Source organism: Chlorocebus sabaeus, chromosome 1 (genome assembly GCF_047675955.1).
Source record: "Chlorocebus sabaeus isolate Y175 chromosome 1, mChlSab1.0.hap1, whole genome shotgun sequence".
NCBI lineage: Eukaryota > Metazoa > Chordata > Mammalia > Primates > Cercopithecidae > Chlorocebus > Chlorocebus sabaeus.
The window spans coordinates 82278924-82299660 of NC_132904.1; the positions used below are offsets into that span (position 1 = coordinate 82278924).

A 20737-nucleotide genomic window follows, 5' to 3' on the forward strand; every position below is an offset into this window, starting at 1 on the left:
ACTCCATTATATCACCGAGAACCATTGCAAAAACAAGAATTCAAAGGAAATAAAGGGTCATATAAATAAATAATATCAGACAAACTTCTATACCAGTTTAAAGGAAGCTCAGAAGACAATAGGACTTTTTTTTTTTTTTTTTTTTTTTTTTTTTGAGACACAGTCTCACTCTGTTGCCAGACTGGAGTACAGTGGCGCAGTCTTGGCTCACTGCAACTTCCGCCTCCTGGGTTCAAGCGATTCTCCTGCCTCACCTCCCAAGTAGCTGGGATTACAGGCACACGCCACCATACTGGCTAATTTTTGTATTTTTAGTAGAGATGGGGTTTCACCATGATGGCCAGGCTGGTCTTGAACTCATGATCTCATGATCCGCCCACCTCGGCCTCCCAAAGTGCTGGGATTACAGGCGTGAGCCACTGCGCCCAGTAACAGGACAATTTTTTAAAACACCGAAATGAAATGAACATCTATCTTAAAGTAATAAAGGCATTGATTTTTTCTACATATTTAATGACAATGAGAACAAAAAGCTATTCAAAAAAGAAGCTGCATTGTACTAGAAAATTCTGTTAAAGCACATTTTTATCCTTAAAACAGCAACTTTCTGCTGTGAAACACAAGAAATGGCATAACTATCATTAACTTTTATTTCTTACATTAACCCAGTAGGAAATCATATCAGATCAATTCAAGAAGACTTGTTAAAACAGACCCTTATAACACACTATGGTCTTGCATCATATCAGAGAATACTAATACAACTTATCCTGAATTGGTCCTAAATTTTCACAAATTAAAATATGTTCAAGATTGTCCCAAGGGCTCACCTGGGAGCAAATCCAGTTACTACTATAGATAAGAGAATCTTGAATGAAAAGCAACTGTTGAGGAAAAAAAAAAATATCCAACAGGGAAACAGAAGAGACTTCTGTTGATAAAACTGAGATCTGTAAAAACGCGAAGAGACTAGAGTGAGAGAAGTAGAAAGTAATGTCATAAAGCAAACGAGCAGTTAACATGGAGTTTGAGGAACAGTAGTTTCAGTTTATCCAAGAGCAGTCCAGAATGGCACCTAGAAATGGGCTTAGTGAGATGTCACACCCATTCCGAATTCCCACCATGGTTGCATGGTATCAATAAAAGAATCTCCTCTCTCTTTGACAACAATATACTAAATAAATACCAAATGAAAATCCATCTTATGAAAATTTCACACTTTAATGAGAATATGTTCAACAATGAATAAACACTTAGCTCAGTGGGGATAGTTATTGTTTAGAATCACATTAAGTCTAGCTCTTTCATCATGTCTACCACATGAAACAATGAAGAGAGAAAAAGACTCAAGGTGACAGAGGACAGTGATCCCTGCAGAATAAATCTAGGTTAAACTTAAAAGTACTGTTCTTATATTAGGTAAACAGTAGAGATAGTAAGCATAGCCAATGAAAAATATAACACACACATTATAACTTATTTGGCTAGTTGTCTACAATATTCAAGAATATGTATCATAATACTAACAGTTTTAAGAGATTAAAAGCAAGATACATTGTTTCTCTAGATCAGTTTATAAGGAAAACTATATAACATATACTTTGGTATCATAGAAATATACACTTGTTTTTCTAATTAGAACTTGTTGATTCCTTTAAAAATTCAATCCATCAGTCAATTTATCGAAGAAGGAAAGAAGAAAGGGAAGGAGGGAGGCAAAGGAAGAGAGAAAGAAGTAGGCAAAGGAGGAGAGGAATACTTCTAAAGTATTATAATTTCAGCAATGTATCAGCAATTTCTGTAACAGTTTTTTAAAGGGAAGAACTTTTAAGAAACTCAGTTTATGGGGTTTAGAAACATTAAGTCCTAAACTTTCTAACTAAACCTGCTTAGTTAAGTTATATCTAGAATATCAACTGAGCTTCCTCCTCCTCCTTCCTATATACCGTTTATCTCTTTCTCTCTCTCTCCCCCTTCCCATTCTGTCTCCCTCTCATTCTTTTCCTCTCTCTCTCTCTCAAACACACACACACACATACATATGTGTTTAATTCCATTATTAGTTCAAAATAAGGTAATCCAAAAGAAACTGTCTAGAGAAATGGTAGAAAGAATAAAAACACACATCAACTTAAATATGTCAAAGAGCCATATCGTTTATTGGCTACACTCCCAAAACCATTCTTGTTCTCGATAAACCAATTGTGTCTGGTCTGGACAGGTGTGGTTCCAAAATCTCATAGAGAGTTTACTTCTGTCAGTGGTATTATTAGAAACAGCAGAGGGAGGAAACAATCTCAATCTTAAATCCCAGTGTGCAGAAATCACAGTTCTAGGTAAATATCAGCTTGGATAAGGCATCTCAGGGATTATAATTTTCCTCAACATCCCTAACAAATCCACAGGTAGAAGAATTAAACACCATGCAGAGATAAGTTCCACTTTAACCTGCAATTCACCCAGAGCTTTAGTTTCAGACTGTAGCAACTCACGTAACTGGACAACATTTGGATCTACCTTAGTCCAGTATAGCAGAGTTCAAGGATGTCATATAAATTTTGATTCAAAACTCTTGAGAAACTCTTTACAGCTGATCTCACCTGCCATATCATGTCAAAACAAAACAAAACAAAACAAAACAAAAACAATCCCAAACTAAGATCCTTTGGAACAATGTTAACCTGGGGTGCGTCTAAGCTAAACTGAATCCCCAAGTTCGGATTATAATCAACTATGCTTCAGTAATTCACTAGATCTTGATCAATTCCAATAATAAAAGTTGTTGAGGAGGGAGAAAAAAACAGGAGTTTGCCCCGTATGGGGAACTTGACAATCATGTTATTGGATAATGCATATATCTGGAAAAGCACAATAGTCATGAAAGTTGTGCTTTATCACAAAAGTGAAGATTTACACCAGAATAAATCCAAATAAGAAACTATTTTTAACCAAAAGATAAATTATAAAGCTATAATTTTGTTCAGTGCAAATGAAATTACTTTGCTACCTTCCACAACTCTGTAATTAGCTTGATAAATATTAAACCCATGAGGAAGAGCTCCACTGTACAAGTTTTTTTAAAAACCGCTTAAAAGCAACCTTTAACAAGCTAAGAAAACAAGCTAGAGAAGATTCCAAATCTGCGGTACTGAATCTATTCTTATTACCAATGGTGATATAAACAACCTGATGTATGAAATCGTAAATATCTATCAATAAATACTATAGTCTTACTTCCTTTTACTTTAGCAAGATAATATTACTGAACTATGTACCACTGAAACTATATTACAATAAAAATTTCCTCCAAACTGAAGCAAAATTTTACTCTCAAATGGAGTATAGTTTAAATTACAAGTACCAGAACCAACAAAAGGCAGAAATATTATATAGCAACCTCATAGCCCACCTTTCTTCTTGACTGGCATTCTTGGGTCTTTCCACTGCCACAGAATTCAAGATCTCTTTTCAGGTCTCAGTTTGATCCAGCTGGATTGAGGCCAAGAGCCAGGTAACTGTTGCAAACCACTTCACTGTTCAGTTTTGAAATCCAGGCTGAGTCTTCTATGTCAGATAAAGAAAGTAATGATGTACTTTTTCCACAACTAAACTTTTTACACCGCCCACAGAGTTTACAGAAACGTAAGCTTTTAGTTTTTCAAGTTTTTCAATGTTCAGAAAATATTTAGACTGTTTTTACAAACTGGGAAAATTATTGTAAACATGAAGAACGTTACTGAAATTCCTCTTCAGGCAGCAACATTTTTGGAAGTTCAATGACTAACTCATTTAAGGCACAAACCAAATTTAGACAGCTGTCTCATTACTTTATACATGGTCAAATTGAAACATGATGAAAAAGATCCTCAAATATGTAGAGAAAAATTTAACCCCACCTCCCAAAAAATACTTTTAAAAACCTCTTTGACTCCAGTCTCTAAAAAGATAGGTGAGTTTGAACAGTTTTCTGTGGCAGAACACACACCGAAAGGCCCCCTTCTATTTACTGATCAGAAGTTCCGGATCTCACCCCCTCAGTAACTCAGAATCCAGCTTGCTGTCACTTTCATTTTTTTCTTCTGTGCTCTCCAAGCCCCCAGGCTTGATCCTTAATGCACCTCTGATTCTGATCCTCCCATGTATTAACAGAGAGGATTGAAAAAAAAGGAAAGCAATCCCTTGGCATGGAGACATTAAAGTGACAGTGCTACTCAATGGGCACTTGATGCAGGATGAGTTGGCGAAGCAGATTTCTTCACACTGGAGTCATTCACATCATGCCATCTCTTCGCATCCAAGCAGCTCCCTATCCGGCGACGAAAAACACTGAGACTTCGAAAGAAGCCAAACCTTCCCCCAAAGGTGTTTTCAGAGACGCCGTAGTAGTATCAGACATGTAAGCATAAGCTATGCAAACGGTCCGCGATTTCCTCAAAATGAAAAAGTGCAGCTGCTTGGCTTTCACATCCACATCCTTTTCTCTCAATCTCTCTTCAAACTACCCACCTTCCTTTTGCAGAAAAGACAAGACATTTCTCTGCCACCGCCGGCCACCCCTGCCCAAGCCCCGTTCTTTTAGGGAAGAGCACTGAAATGTCCTGCACCCTCCACGCGATGAAGTGTTTCTTCAGGAAGGAGCAACAGCAGCACTAGAAATTATATAACTCTCGAATTTGGCTTCTCTAAGACATGGAGACTGGAGGGTCGGGGGTTGCCGGTCTGGGAGATACTGCTGGGCATTTAACGTGCACAAAACAGCGCCAGGCCTTACAGTGCCCCCTACCCTGAAACACGACTGACAAGTGGGTCTTCTCGGGGGGTAGTGGGCAAATTTCTCTCCGGCCTCCTTCCAAGTGGGGCTAAAGGATGGAAATTGAGGGGACTACAGACTGGGGAGAGGAGTCAGACGGCTGAGAGGGGAGGAGGCTAGTCGGGGCTGCTCTGATGGCGCTGGGCGGCTGGTTGGGGGTTTGGAGGAGGAGGTGCCCGAGAAACAGAGCTTTAACACCACACAGGCCAGGGCAAAGGGGCGAGTTCCCTCAAGGACTGAAAGGGGCAGGCAGCTAGTTCCCAGCTACCAGAGGTGCCCTGAGGAGAGGCAGGAGCGCAGTAACATTCCAACATTTGGACCGCCCCATCCTCCCCGCAAGACGCGAGGAAAACAGGGAGCTAAACTGACAAATAGCAAGGGAAGGAAATACTCTGCTGGCGATGGGGGCGGACCCACAGGCACCTGGACCTCCTCTAAGCGAATAAGTGGCCGTAATTTCTAGACACCGCGCCCAATCACAGACAGGATGGAGGGCGCGGCTTTTGACTGAGGGGGGCGGGCCCGGGCTGCAAGCGAGAGGCGTGAGCCGTAAACCCGCACCACTTCCCGCCCACCAGCAAATCACGTGAGCCACCAAAATGGCGGTGTTCGGGTATGAAGCTGGGGCCAAGCTGAGGGAGTCAGGTGTGTTGCCGGTGGTAACTGAGGAAGCGCCCAAGGTAGGCGGAAATCCGAAGTGGTATGGGGGGTGATTTCTGCAGCTTCAAAGTGTTGGCAGAGTCTTCTAAGATGATACACTTAAAGGAGATTTGAAAAGTTAAAACAGCCCCCAAGTCCATGCAAGGAGCAGTCGATTAAGTCTCCAGCTGTTGTGGAAAGAGGCGGAGAGAACGTAGATTACCTAAGTTCTAGTACTCATTATCTGCGGTTTGTTTTCTCTTGTCTCCAGGCCTTTGCACAGGCTTTTTCTTCAACTTCGAATATTTCCCTGCTTCTATCCGTCCCAACTCCCCTGCCAAATTGTTCTCTTTCGGATATTGGTTTAAATGTCACTTCCTCCGGGAAGCCTTCCCACGCCTCCTCTGGCTAGATTAAGTTTGCCTTTTCTTAGGTTGTTGGGTTTTTCGTTTATGTCACACTCTCATTCTGTGTTTAAATTGCCAGCTTTTTTGTTCTGAACTCCCACTACATTGTGGATTCCTGAGGATGGGATGACTGTATCTTGATTACTCGGAGGCCTGGCATATACCAGGTGCTCCCTAAATTATGAGAGAATACTGAATAAAATTCTAAAGTTGAAATTTATTATTAGGTGAAAAATGTATTATTAGGTGAAATAATACACATGAAAGCACTACAAAACCGTTAAATGATTTGCAAACTATAAGCCACTCTTACTGGTATAAGCGTGGTGACTAGTTGAGTGGCCTTAAGAGGGGAGGGGTGTAATGAAAGCAGTCGATTCTTTGACAGTGCCTTGCAAAGCTTAAGCACTCAATAATATTTCCTGTGTTCTTTTCAGTATTTCAGTATTTGCTATCCTGGAATCATAATCCTGGGTGTCTACTTTCCCTATAGAGAGTTTAGGGTGTAGACTAGGTAGGAGATTAGTAGAAGATATTGCCTGGAAGTTTATTTTGTTTTTTGTTTTTGGTGGAAGGTGAAGGACTTCAGTGAATTGGATGAGAGCAAAACAAAAATTTATGTAAGGTTTATGGTTACTTATGTTATTGACATCTGCCATCTTAGTACAATAGATGGGTTAGGTATAGAATCTCCCTTAGATGTTACTAACCCTTATACTTTCCATTTGTCCAGGAGAGGAAAAAGATGTAAGTCTAGTCACTGAAAAATTGTAATTTGTAAAATATTTTACTTTTTTTTCCCCCTGCCCTCTCCAGAAATGTTACAGAAAAAGATTGAGTACAATTCTGCGATGATGCAGAGAAAGAAACTGGTCCATTATTACTCATTGTGTAATGCCATAAGAAGGTTCAAAGGAGCTCATAACTTACGTATGTTGATGCCAGGAGCCGTGTATAATGAACTGGCCCTTCTATAGTTAGGATTGGTACATACCGCTCATTCAGCAAATGAGTATTACGGTAATATTCAACATGTGTCCATTGACTACAGCATCAAAAGCACTTGGTGCTATTAAAATGCAGATTCTAGGCCTCATCCTACTCCTGCTGAATCCACATATCTCAGGAGGGAGTTCATGAGACTGCATTTCAAATAAATACCCCATGTGATTCTTGTGCATGCTGAAGGTTGAGAACCACTGATTTATGAAGTATTTTGTGTGTTCATTATGCTTTATCCCCTCTAATCCTCTTGTCTAGGACTCCTTAACTTTGAGATTTAGTATTTGCCTTCAATATAAACGTTAAAATTGAGATTAGTGTACATTTGTAAAGAGGCTATTTGGCTAATCTGGAGGAAAAAGAGTAAAAAGCAGTGAATTTAGCGGCAATAGACTTTCCACTTGGCTGCCGTAGTAGGTAAACATTTGCAACTACATGTTTGGATTTAACAAATGTTATTAAGACTTTTCACAGAAACTCTAGAGTCTTGCCCAGAGCAAAACATTCAGAAAGGATCCTGTCTGAGAGTGCAGGGTTTGTTTTCTTGTTGTTGTTGATTTGTTTTGTTTTTTAATCTCTCTAGTTTCTGTTAAGATGCTACTGGCCAAGTCTTCATGGTCCCTTGACATTGGCAGCTGTCTATTCATCACACTTGGGACACAAGAACCTTCCAACCAAGGAGCCCAGTGCTGTGGGTCTCTGGGGCCCGGCGCGGTGGCTCACCCCTTTAATCCCGGCACTTTGGGAGGCCGAGGCAGGCAGATCACTTGAGGTCAGGAGTTCGAGACCAGCCTGGCTAACATAGTGAAACCCCGTCTCTACTAAAAATACAAAAATTAGCCAGGTGTGGTGGCAGATGTGGGTCTCTGCTATACTACATAATCATTTCTAGCAAAGGCTCTGCTTCCACCACAGGTGGTAATAGGGAACTGGTTATGTAATTTATATACTTCAAAGTAGTAGCCACAGTCTACTGCCTGTTCCCTTCCTGGAGCAGTGTCCCTCTTTCTGATTTTTCTTTCTCACTATTCTCCAAGGCAATCCCTGCTCTCTCCTACCTCTCTAGGAAATGAAACACGATTTCCAAAATGAACTCAGTCTTCCATGAGAAACTGAGGATAGAGATGTCAATAAGCAGCCATTGTTTCCACCTCCCCACCTGAAGAGCTAGGAGGACAACTACAAAGGGTCTAACTGCCTTCTCAGAATGAGGAGAGAGGAAAACAGAAACAGTATCAGTATGTTATCCCTCTAAACTAAATCTTAAGCAAGCCAACCTTTCAGACCCTCAGTTTCTCATCTTTATAGAGATAATCATTATACTACCAATTTCTCAAGTTAGTGTGTGAATCAGAAAGCCAATGTCTGTGTGTTGTAGGATGTTTAGCAAGAAAATAAAAAATAATAACAAAAAGCCAATGTCTAACAGGTAATAAGAGCTCAGTAAATGTTGATTGAATTATTAACAAATATGTGAAAGCAGATGACACAGTACCTGGCACACTACTAAACTGTAAATGTTTTCAAATCTGAATCTGTAGAATTCTGTAAGGTTTTATGTAATATGAATATCATTAGCTATTATGGCTCTGGAATTTTTTTTTCCAGGATGTCAAGATGACGGCATCTATGCATGGTCAACCCAGTCCTGCTCTAGAAGATGCAAAACTCAGAAGACCAATGATCATAGAAATCATAGAAAAAAATTTTGACTATCTTAGAAAAGAAATGTAAGAGAAATACCCAGGCTGAAAATCATTTTATTTGCAAGTCTTTTGTATTGCCATTGTTTCTGAGATCCTATTCTTTGTTATCCTATTCTTTGAGTTGGTTATGAAGAACACATCTTTAAAAAAAAGAATGAGGGAAACAAGAACAGATGAAAATAGTGGTTTGTTGGAATATTTGGGATTGTGGATAATTTCTTTTGTTTCTTAAAAAGTATCCAAAAGTATTGCTAAAACATTTGTGCAGTAAATATATTTTAATTAAAAGTAAGAGAAAATCATTGGGGGGGTACTTATATTTAATTGGTGAGTAATTATAATCAGTTAAGGATTGATTATCTCAGCCACAGTACTTAGTACAGCAAAAGGGAATACAGATTTCATGGTATAAATATAGTCTCACATTAACATACTGACTTTTTTTTTTTTGAGATAGAGTCTCACTCTGTCACCCAGGCTGGAGTGCAGTGGCACAATCTCGGCTCACTGTAATCTCCATCTCCCAGATTCAAGTGATTCTCCTGCCTCAGCCTCCCAAGTAGCTGAGATTACAGGCGTGTACCACCACACCCAGCTAATTTTTGTATTTTTAGTAGAGATGATTTCACCATGTTGGCCAGACTGGCCATTTTGACTTTTAAATGAATGGAGTTCAAGAATAAAACCAAAGGACAGTTGATCTTATTTCCTGGATTTAGGTATGGGTCTTAATAAGAAAACTAGATCAGATTTCTTTGGATGAAATTTTCTAAATCTTGGACAAATTATTTTAAATGTATTTGGGACTAATGCAGAAATAGAAGGCCTAACCAAGTGTAAATAGCTTTTTTTTAGATGAACTTAAGCAAAGTAAATCTTTTAGTTGCAGGAAAGGTATTCTTCGATTTGGGTAACTCATAAAATTTGGCTACATTGGAGCATATTTATATTTATTTGTGACCAAAATTATTTAAAAGAGCTCTATTTTAGAACTACTGTAAATATTCTCAGAGAGAGAATCATGTCCTCTCATTGGAATACAAGTTCTATGAGGGGTGGGAAATTTCTTTCCTTTTCTTTTTTTCTTTTGCCTTGTTTACTGCCCTATCTTAAGCACTTAGAAAATACTTTTCACATAGTAAGTGCTCAAGAAGTATTTCATATTGAGTAAATACGCAATAACAACTTTTTAGGAAAGGCTGTATCCATTAAGTTCAATGTTACAGTGAACTGAATTTTTCTTTTTTTCTATTAGGACACCAAATATATATCAAACAACGTCATTTGGAACAACAGCTGGTTTCTCTGGAATATTCTCAAACTTCCTGTTCAGACGCTGCTTCAAGGTTAAACACGATGCTTTGAAAACATATGCATCATTGGCCACACTTCCATTTTTGTCTACTGTAGTTACTTACAAGCTTCTTGTAATTGATCCTTTGTATTCAGGTGAATTTAAATTCACTAATGTATAATGTAGTTTTGTCTAAGTAAAGTTACTGATTAACATATGCTGTTGCTACTGCTAATAATTCTTTACATTTATATAGTGCTATACAGTTTACAAAGTCCCTTCATATACCTTGTCGTATTTAATCCCTGCAACAATCCTCCTAATGAGGTAAATCATATTTTTTTCTTTTTGTAGATAAGCAAGCAACCCAAACTGAGGCATGTTCAAGTACACTAATAAACAACATACTGGGAAAAGAATTGACTGTGGCATATAACACACATCATTTCAGTATCCTACCTCCTGCCACTTACGTTTTGTGACATTCAGCAAGTAATTTCATCTCTGAGCCTCCCTTGTCTTATCTATGAATTAGGACTAATAGTACTCACCTCACAGGATTTTGTGAGAGTTAAAAGATACTGTAGGTTAAATGACTACCACAATATCTGTCATATTATGGGCTTTTAATGTTATTTCCTGCCCTTCACCTTACCTTGAGTTTCACAACTAGTAATTGATAGAGCCTCTATCCATCATTCATTCTTCAGGTCCCTGCTTAAGTATCTTTTCCCCAGGGAGACCTCTGATTCCCTCATTGTACATTAGGTGTCTAGATACATTCTCTATATAGTTTATCTTCAAAGTATTGTGTACACTTATAATTATCTATTTAAATATTTATCTCATGTCTTTCATTCCTGTAAACTGGCCAGAACGGCAGAGATCAGGTGTCTTTTATATACCACTATATTCCTAGCAGCTAGCACATTCCTGATACATAGTAGATAATAAAAGTGTATTAACCTAGAATCCAGGTCTGGTCTGCTAGTTTAGTATTCTGTCATTATAAAATTGCTTCTGGCTGGGCATGGTGGCTCATGCCTGTAATCCCAACACTTTGGGAGGCCAAGGCGGGCAGATCACTTGAGGTCAGGAATTTGAGACCAGTTTGGCCAACACAGTCTCTACTAAAAATAGAAAACCAGTTGGGCATGGTGGTACACGCCTATAATCCCAGCTACTTGGGAGGCTGAGGCATGAGAATTGCTTGAACCCTGGAGGCAGAGGTTGCAGTGAGCCGAGATCGTGCCAGTGTACTCTAGCCTGAGCAACACAGTGAGACTCTGTCTCCAAAAAATAAAATAAAATAGCTTCTACAACAACCACATATGTTAGACGTAATTCTCTATGTGATAAAGTACAATAAAAACTTTTTAAAATGTGCTGTATTTAGCCTGTTATATGCCACAGAGTTTGAATTTCTGATATTTCTATGGTTTAGTTGTGGTTGAGGATAGTACAGATAACTACTCTGAGGTACAACACTGTCTTAATAGCTCTTGAGTTTTAAAGGAAAACCAAATTTACTTTTGTTTTCCAGAAAATATAAGCAAGGAAAACTGTGTTTTCAGAAGTTCACTGATCGGCATAGTTTGTGGTGTTTTCTATCCCAGTTCTTTGGCTTTTACTAAAAATGGACGTCTGGCAACTAAGTAAGTTGTTCCTTTTCCTTCTTTTTTACTTTTTGTTTTTTTTTTTTTTTTAGGTTAATAAACTCTCTTTTTTCTTTAGCTGTCTATGATATATTTGAATCAAAATGTGGTCATTTGGTATTTCAGATAGCTAACTTTTAACTTTTTTGCTCTCTACATTATAGACCTAGAAAGGCAGTTATCAGTTTAGGAGAAGTCAACAAACTTCTAATAGCATTCATATCCAGAAGAAGTGATTAACTCTTTTATCTTTTTAGGTATCATACCGTTCCACTGCCACCAAAAGGAAGGGTTTTACTCCATTGGATGAGGCTTTGTCACACACAAATGAAATTAATGATGATTCCTCTAGTCTTTCAGACTACATTTGGAATATTAAATGGTCTATACCATTATGCAATATTTGAAGGGACACTTGAGAAAACTATACATGAAGAGTAACCAAAAAAAATGAATGGTTGCTAACTTAGCAGAATGAAGTTTTTATAAAGAGGACTCAGGCATTGCTGAAAGAGTTAAAAGTAACTGAACAGATAATTTGTTTCTGTGCCTTTTGCCTGGTATAGCAAATACTCAAAAAATAATAATTCGATCAATAAATATAAGTTTCATCTTACATGTAAGATACAAGTTTTATCTCCTGATGGTGTGTCCATTTTGCCTGGTATGTAACAGATAATAAATATTCAGTATCAATAAATATAATAATAAAAGTTTCATCTTTCCTTTTTGTATGCGGAAATGGGTTTGGGCTTCAAGGTCTCATCTGTGCAGCTATATATTCATTCATCAAACATTTATTGAGCTATTTCTCAGGCACTGTGTTAAATATAATAAACATTCTGGCTGGGCATGGTGACTCTCGCCTGTAATTCCAGCACTTTGGGAGACCAGGGCGGACGGATCACCTGAGGTCAGGAGTTTGAGACCAGCTGGCCAACATGGCAAAACCTCATCTCTACTAAAAGTACAAAAAAATTAGCTGGGCATGATGGTGTATGCCTGTAATCCCAGTTACTTGGGAGGCTGAGGCAGGAGAATCGCTTGAACCCATGAGGCAGAGGCTGCAGTAAGCTGAGATCGCGCCACTACACTCCAGCCTGGGTGACAGAGCAGAACTCCGTATGAACAAAAAAAAGAAAATGAACATTCCTTACCTAGAAGGAACTCAATTGAGGAGGATAAGAAGTGTGAACATATACTATGAGAGGATTTGAGAGGTATACACATAATTCTGTAAGGGCACTGAGGGTATGCTTGTTAACTAGGCAGAAGGGGAAGCTGTGGTGGAAAAAAGTAACAGTTGAGCCAAATTTTGAAGGAGGAATTGGAAGTTCTTAAGGAAGGTATGGGAATAACATAGCCCATTTCTCTGCATTGATACTATCTTCTCATTTACAAATTGTCTTCACTATATAGTTCAAAGAAATTGTTTTTAACCTTCAGTTCTTGTTTCCAAGAAAGAATATTTATTGAGTGCCTATCTGCCATGCATTGAGATAGGCACCAAGGGTACAAAGATTCAGTGCTTGTCGCTAAAGAAGCTTAAAATCTGAAGAGTTTACAGCATGTTTCTTTAGAGTCTGCTAAGGCATCCCTGAGCTACGCATTTATCTTAGTTCAGAAAATGAACATGGATGAGAAGAATTACAGAATGGAACTGTACATCTCATTCTCCATATCCTAACCATATTCATTTTGAGATTTAAAATGTGGTAATCCTGGAAATATAACAAGGTTGACTTAAGTTCACCTCTCCTACCACCAGAAAGCTAAATAGATTTGTACCTTACTCCATGACTTCAGATTGTCTTTGTAATAAAAAAAAAGCTGGCAAGGCAATCAATATTTCCTTTAGCTTAGGAAAGCACTACTTGTCAAAGTGACTATAAGAGGCTGAAAAGAGAAATTACGGAAACCTTGACCTTCTGGGCCTGAACCCAAAGGTGAAGCCAGGTGAGCCAGTGAAGAAAAGCAACATGTGCAGAAGGTGTGAAGTACAGCTTGGAGCTCCATTCAAGGTTCAAATCCTGGCCTCATTACTTACTAACAGGATAATCTTGAATAAGCTACTTCATCTCTCTGCACTTAAGTCTCCTTATCTATAGAATGAGGAATAAACACTGTACTCAGTCTCAAAGTATTGTATTAAATGAGTTAATATATGTAAATCAAAACAGTACCCAACTCATAGGAAGTCTATATGTATTAGCTGCTATCTTAGTCCACTTGGGCTACTGTAACAAAGTAGCACCGACTGGGTGACTTATAAATAACAGAAATTTATTTCTCATAGTTCTGGAAGCTATAATTTGGTGTCCGATGAGGGCCTGCTTTCTGATTCATAGGTGATGCCTTCTTGTGTCCTCAGATGATGGAAGGGGCAAAAGAGCTCTCTGGAGCCTCTTTTATAAGGGTAATAACCTCATTCATGGGGCTCTGTCCTCATGACCTAATCACTTCCCAAAGGCCTTACCACCTAATACCATCACCTTGGGGTTAGTATTTCAAAATATGAATTCAGGGGCACAAACATTTAGACCATAGCAGCAGCAATTATTGTTGCTATTGCTGCATATCAAGTATTATGGTCCTCTTCCTAGTCTGTAGTTATCAGTCTAGCACTTCTGTAGAGAAGATTAGAAAAGTCCACCAAAGGTAATCCACAACATATCTTTCATTTGAATAAACATGTATTCACTTATTCAGCTAATGTTGATTCAACACTCAATACTACAGGTTGAGCAAGTTATGTAAACTTTCTGTGTTTTAAAACATATTAATAACTGCTTTATACTGTGGTTCTAAAGAGTAAAGTACACAGAACCATACCATACCACACCTGGCATGTAGAAGTTGCTCAATAAATGTGTTTACATTGTCTGTTTTTCCTGATAGGTGTACAATAATAACTAAGATATGGTCCCTCTTATGAGAACTTACCTTCACTCTTACCTCTTCATTTCCCCCGACTCCCTTCACCATGTGATTTTCCCCGCTTTTGTGTTGTTATTGCATTGCACTGCATTGCTTGGGTTGTATTGTGTACTGATTTTCTCTCTGCTTTTGTACAATTGTTTTATCTTGCATTAACTATTCAGTTTTTGAATTTTCAAGTTTAAATAGTAATCTAATAATGAAGAAATAGTATTTTACACATGTGGTTGAATTTCATAGAATTTGTTCACCCACTTTCCTCAGCTTCATTAAAAAACAAAAAAAGTCTTCCAAAGATGCATACCCCATACTCCCCTAGCTTCATCATTCTAAAAAACAGGCAAACTAACATTAATAAACATGAATAATTGAATCTTGGTAGCCCTAAACCCCACCAGCTTCACTACAGGAACAAAGAAATCCACTCCAAAGTCTCCCCAAGATTAGACATTGCAGAAGAAAAGATTAGTGAACCCAAAGACGAAGCAAACTACAAAACTACCACAAGAAAGCTTGGGGGAAATTGTTCAGGACATTGGATTTGGCAACTATTTCTTGGATACGACATCAAAAGCACAAGTAGCAAAATCAAAAACAAGCAAATTGGGACTACATCACACTGAAAAACTTGTGTGTGTCAAAATAAGAAACAGCATGAAAAGGAAACCTAAAGAATGGAAGAAAATAATTGCAAGTCGTACATCTGATAAGTGGTTAATATTCAGAATATACAAGGAACTTCTACAACTGAACAACAAAAACGAAATAACTTGACTTCAAAAATGAGCAAAGGACTTGAATAAACATTTCTCAAAAAAGAGATATACAAATGGCCACTAAGCATATAAAAAGACACCAGCATCACTAACCATTAGGGAAATGCAAATCAAAACCATCACCTCACACCCATCAGGATGGCCACTATCCAAAAAACAGAAAATAAGAAGTTAGAAACCTTGTGCACTGTGTTGTGAATGTTGCCATTATGGAAAACAGTATGGTGGTTCCTCAAAAAATTAAAGGAAAATACCATTCAGTACAGCATTCTCACTTCTGGATATATATCCAATTCAGAACAAGATCTTGAAGAGACCTGTGCACATTATTCACAATAGCCAACAGGCAGAAGCAACTCAAATGTCCTTCAATAGATTAATAAAGAAAATGTGGTATAATACAACAAAATATTATGCAGCATTAAGAAGGAAATCTTTCCACATGCTACAACATAAGTGAAACTTGAGGACATTACACAAAGTGAAATAAGCAAAATAAGCAGTCACGAAAGGACAAATACTGTGTAATGCCACTCATACAAGGTATCTAAAGTAGTCAAAGTTACAGAAATACAGTAGAAAGATGGTTACCAAAGGCTGGGAGAAACGGGAAGGAGGAATTAGTATTTAGTGGGTATAGAGTTTCAGCGTTGCAAGATGAAAAAGTTCTAGAGATCTGTTGCATAACAATGTGAATATATTTAACGCTACTGAACTGCACAGTTAAAAATGGTTAAGATGGTAAATGTAATGTTATGTGCTTTTACTACAACAACAGAAAAATCCTGCAACCAAATACTGTTTTAGACTTACACAATGTGAAATAACGAATCACCAGAAGGCTTGCATTCTAAGAAATCTTGAAGAAGTATTTCAAATAGAAGGAAAACGATATCAGATGGAAATCTAGAAAAATGAGGAACACTAGAAGTGGCAAATCTGTGGGTAAATATAAATGTCCTTATTTTAAAAACTTGTTTCAAAAACAAATGACTTTATATTATGTGGTTTATAACCAGTAGAAGTAAATGTATGACAATAACTCAAAGACTAGGAGGGAAGACATGAAGGTATAAAATTCTAATACTATACATAAAGTGACATAATATTACTTGAAAGTAGATCATGATAAAGATACTCTTGTGGGGGTTGAATTGGCCCCTTCAAAACATATGTTCAAATCCTAAGCTCTGTACCTGTGAATATGTCCTTACTTGGAAACAGGGTGTTTGCAAATGTAATCAAGTTAAGATGCAGTATATTGGATTAGGATGAACTTTATCCAATGACTGATGTCTTTATAATACCAGGTAAATTTGAGTACACAAACACAACAGAGAGGGAAAACGTCCACATAAAGCCACAAAGACATAAGGGGGAACACCATGTGAGTACAAAAGCAAGGATTGGAATGACACATCTATAAACCAACGGACACCAGGGATTGCAGGCAACTACCAGATGCTAAAAGAGAAGGATCGAACAAATTCTCCTTCGGGGCCTCCAATAGAAACCAACATTGCCAATACATTAATTACAGACTTACAGCCTCCAGAACAGTGAGAGAATAAATTTGTTGTTTTAAGCCACCCAGTTTGTGGTACTTTCTAAAGATAGCCTTAGGAAACTACCTGTGTACTATATATGCTAAAGCAATCATTACAATTTTTTAAAAGAATTATAACTAGTAGGATAAGAAAGATGATGAAATGGAAAAAAATTCAATTAGTCCAAAAACAGGCAGAAGGAAATGTAGAACAGATAGGACAAATAGAAAACAAATAGAAAGCTGATAGATTTAAACTCTAAAATATAAAAACCATATTAAACATAAATGGTCTAAACACTCCCCCATGAAAAGTCAGAAATTGCCTAATTTAGATAAAAAGCAAAATCCAGCTATATGGTCTAAAAGAAAACCTGCATGAAATCTAAAGACTCAAATAGGTTAAAAGGATAGGAAAAGCTGTGTTGTGTTAACACTAATCAAAAAAAAAGTTATTGGAGTGGCCATATTAATATCAAACAGGCCAAGCACAGTGGCTCATGCCTGTAATCCCAGCACTTTAGGAAGCCAAGTCTGGAGGATTGCTTGATCCCAGGAGTTCAAAACTAACCTAGGCAACATAGTGATATCCTGTCTCTACAAAAAAAAAGTTCGCTGGGCATAATATCCTGTAATCCCAGGTACTCAGGTGCTTAAGGCAAGAGGATCACTTGACAGATGGTTGGGGCTGCAGTGAGCCATGATTGTGCCATTGCACACCAGCCTGGGTGACAGAGTGAGACCCTGACTCGAAGGACGGAGGGAAGGGAGTGAGGGAGAGAGGGAGAGGGTGAATTTCAAAGCAAAGAATATTACCAAGAAATAAGGAGGTTATTTCACAATTATACAGGGATCAATTCATCCTAAGTGTTTATTCATACAATAATGGAGCTTGAAAATAACGTGAAGCAAGAGTTAATAGAACTGAAATGAGAAACAAAAATCCTCATCATGGTTGGAGATTTTAATAACCTTCTCTCAGTATTAATAAAACAAGTTGGTAGAAATTCAGAAAGGATAATGACCATCAGCCAAGGTGTGCTAATTGATGTTTTTAGAATTCTTGGCACAACAGCAGAGTATACATTATTTACAAGCACATGTGGACCACTTACCAAGATGGACCAGAATCTACTTTATAAATCTCAATAAACTTAAAAGGATTCAAATCATACAAAGTATATTTTCTGGCCAGAATGGAACTGAATTGGAAATCAATAGCAAAATGGTATCTGGAAAATTGGAACTGTTACTAAACTAACACACTTCTAAAAAATCCACAGGCCAATCAGAGAAATGCAAATCAAAAACCACAATGATACCATCTCAAACCAGTTAGAATGGCAATCATTAAAAAGTCAGGAAACAACAGGTGCTGGAGAGGATGTGGAGAAAGAGGAACACTTTTACACTGTTGGTGGGATTGTAAACTCGTTCAACCATTATGGAAAACAGTATGGCGATTCCTCAAGGATCTAGAACTAGAAGTACCATATGACCCAGCCATCCCATTAATGGGTATATACCCAAAGGATTATAAATCATGCTGCTATAAAAATACATGCACACGTATGTTTATTGCGGCACTATTCACAATAGCAAAGACTTGGAATCAACCCAAATGTCCATCAGTGACAGACTGGATTAAGAAAATGTGGCATATATACACCTTGGAATACTATGCAGCCATAAAAAAAGATAAGTTTGTGTCCTTTGTAGGGACATGGATGCAGCTGGAAACCATCATTCTCAGCAAACTATCGCAAGAACAGAAAACCAAACACCACATGTTCTCACTCATAGGTGGGAACTGAACAATGAGATCACTTGGACTCGGGAAGGGGAACATCACACAACGGGGCCTATTATCGGGAGGGGGAAGGGGGGAGGGATTGCATTGGGAGTTATACCTGATGTAAATGACTAGTTGATGGGTGCTGATGAGTTGATGGGTACAGCACACCAACATGGCACAAGTATACATATGTAACAAACCTGCACGTTATGCACATGTACCCTGGAACTTAAAGTATAAAAAAAAAAAAAAACCCCACAGGCCAAAGAGGAAAGCAAAGTGAAATTAGAAATTCTTTTGAACTGAATTAAAATAATACAGACATTTAAAAATCTATGGGATACAGTTAAAGCAGTACTTGGAAATTTGTAATGATAAACACATATGTTAGAGGGGAAAAAGATCTCAAATCAATTGCCCCAGCTACGTTTTTAAGAAATGAGAAAAAGAGGAGCAAGTCAAATCCTAGATAAGAATAAGAAAGAAATAATATAGAACAAAGGGAAAAAAATAGAAAACAGAAACCAATAGAAAAGAATGAATAAAACCAAAAGGTGGTTATTTGAGATTTTCAAAAATAATAAACAATTAGCCAGATAGATCAGGCATAAAGAAGGGAAGACATAAGTGACCAATATCAAGAGAGATATTTCACCACAGATTCTACAGATATTAAAATATAACAAGAAAATATTTTTGAACAATTTCAGCCAATAAACTTGAGAACTTAGGTAAAATGAATAAATGAATATTTGATCTTGTTTTGTGAAGATTTGTGAAGTTCACCCAAAAAGACATAGATAATCAGAGTAGCCATATATCTATCATGAGTACTGAATTTGTAGTTAAATCCTCCCTACAAGGAAAATTCAGATCCAGAAATCTTCACTGGTAAAGTCTATCACACATGTAAGGAAGAAATAATAACAATATGATGCAAACTCTCCAAAAAAAATGAAGAGATGGGTACACTTGCCAACTCATTCAATAAGTCCAGCAATGTCCTGATGTCAAAGCCAGATAAAAACATATTTTTTTATTATTATACTTTAAGTTCTAGGGTACATGTGCATAACGTGCAAGTTTGTTACATATGTATACTTGTGCCATGTTGCTGTGCTGCACCCATCAACTCGTCAGCACCCATCAACTCGTCATTTACATCAGGTATAACTCCCAATGCAATCCCTCCCCCCTTCCCCCTTCCCATGATAGGCCCCGGTGTGTGATGTTCCCCTTCCTGAGTCCAAGTGATCTCATTGTTCAGTTCCCACCTATGAGTGAGAACATGCGGTGTTTGGTTTTCTGTTCTTGTGATAGTTTGCTAAGAATGATGGTTTCCAGCTGCATCCATGTCCCTACAAAGGACACAAACTCATCCCTTTTTATGGCTGCATAGTATTCTATGGTGTATATGTGCCACATTTTCTTAATCCAGTCTGTCACTGATGGACATTTGGGTTGATTCCAAGTCTTTGCTATTGTGAATAGTGCCGCAATAAACATACGTGTGTATGTGTCTTTATAGCAGCATGATTTATAATCCTTTGGGTATATACCCAGTAATGGGATGGCTGGGTCATATGGTACATCTGGTTCTAGATCCTTGAGGAATTGCCATACTGTTTTCCATAATGGTTGAACTAGTTTACAGTCCCCCCAACAGTGTAAAAGTGTTCCTATTTCTCCACATCCTCTCCTGCACCTGTTGTTTCCTGCTTTTTAATGATTGCCATTCTAGCTGGTGTGAGATGGTATCTCATTGTGGTTTTGATTTGCATTTCTCTGATGGCCAGTGAAGATGAGCATTTTTTCATGTGTCTGTTGGCTGTATGAATGTCTTCTTTTGAGAAATGTCTGTTCATATCCTTTGCCCACTTTTTAATGGGGTTGTTTGTTTTTTTCTTGTAAATTTGTTTGAGTTCTTTGTAGGTTCTGGATATTAGCCCTTTGTCAGATGAGTAGATTGCAAAAATTTTCTCCCATTCTGTAGGTTGCCTGTTCACTCTGATGGTAGTTTCTTTTGCTGTGCAGAAGCTCTTTAGTTTAATGAGATCCCATTTGTCAATTTTGGCTTTTGCTGCCGTTGCTTTTGGTGTTTTAGACATGAAGTCTTTGCCCATGCCTATGTACTGAATGGTACTACCTAGGTTTTCCTCTAGGGTTTTTA

General features: G+C 37.8%; 2 protein-coding genes across 7 annotated transcripts in view; one reads left to right on the plus strand and one right to left on the minus strand.

Moving 5' to 3' along the window:
* The window catches only part of DLG2 (discs large MAGUK scaffold protein 2), a 2222296-nt gene extending 2217198 nt beyond the window's left edge, over positions 1-5098 (minus strand). Inside the window, exons 1-2 of one of the 5 annotated variants that reach the window (XM_073019907.1) lie at positions 4031-5093; positions 3410-3564 (exon numbers count right to left, since the gene is read on the minus strand). In XM_073019907.1, the coding sequence (XP_072876008.1) occupies positions 3410-3428 (19 nt within the window). In that variant the 5' untranslated portion in view covers positions 3429-3564; positions 4031-5093. Of the gene's footprint in view, positions 1-3409 lie in introns of all 5 variants that reach the window. The other 4 variants (XM_008020354.3, XM_008020345.3, XM_008020348.3 and 1 more) reach the window with 4 other exon arrangements.
* A 269-nt stretch (positions 5099-5367) lies between these two features.
* TMEM126B (transmembrane protein 126B) lies at positions 5368-12226 on the plus strand. 2 transcript variants are annotated; one of them, XM_008020338.3, is made up of 5 exons: positions 5368-5490; positions 8467-8588; positions 9820-10013; positions 11402-11513; positions 11771-12226. In XM_008020338.3, exons 1-5 carry the CDS (start codon positions 5410-5412, stop codon positions 11952-11954), a joined length of 693 nt encoding a protein of 230 aa, XP_008018529.2. In that variant the 5' UTR covers positions 5368-5409; the 3' UTR covers positions 11955-12226. The 2 variants fall into 2 exon arrangements, with proteins under 2 accessions (XP_008018529.2, XP_037860812.1); XM_038004884.2 differs by lacking the exon at positions 8467-8588 and having other exon boundaries at positions 5381-5490; positions 9820-9910.
* Positions 12227-20737: the final 8511 nt, after the last annotated feature.

What these genes read in the sequence shown, in the direction of transcription:
- TMEM126B (XM_008020338.3), top strand. Translation starts at nt 5,410, where the DNA reads ATGGCGGTGTTCGGGTATGAAGCTGGGGCCAAGCTGAGGGAGTCAGGT. An exon ending in GACTATCTTAGAAAAGAAAT is followed by an intron (nt 8,589 to 9,819) that starts GTAAGAGAAATA and finishes TTTTTCTATTAG; the next exon opens with GACACCAAATATATATCAAA. An exon ending in AATTGATCCTTTGTATTCAG is followed by an intron (nt 10,014 to 11,401) that starts GTGAATTTAAAT and finishes TTTGTTTTCCAG; the next exon opens with AAAATATAAGCAAGGAAAAC.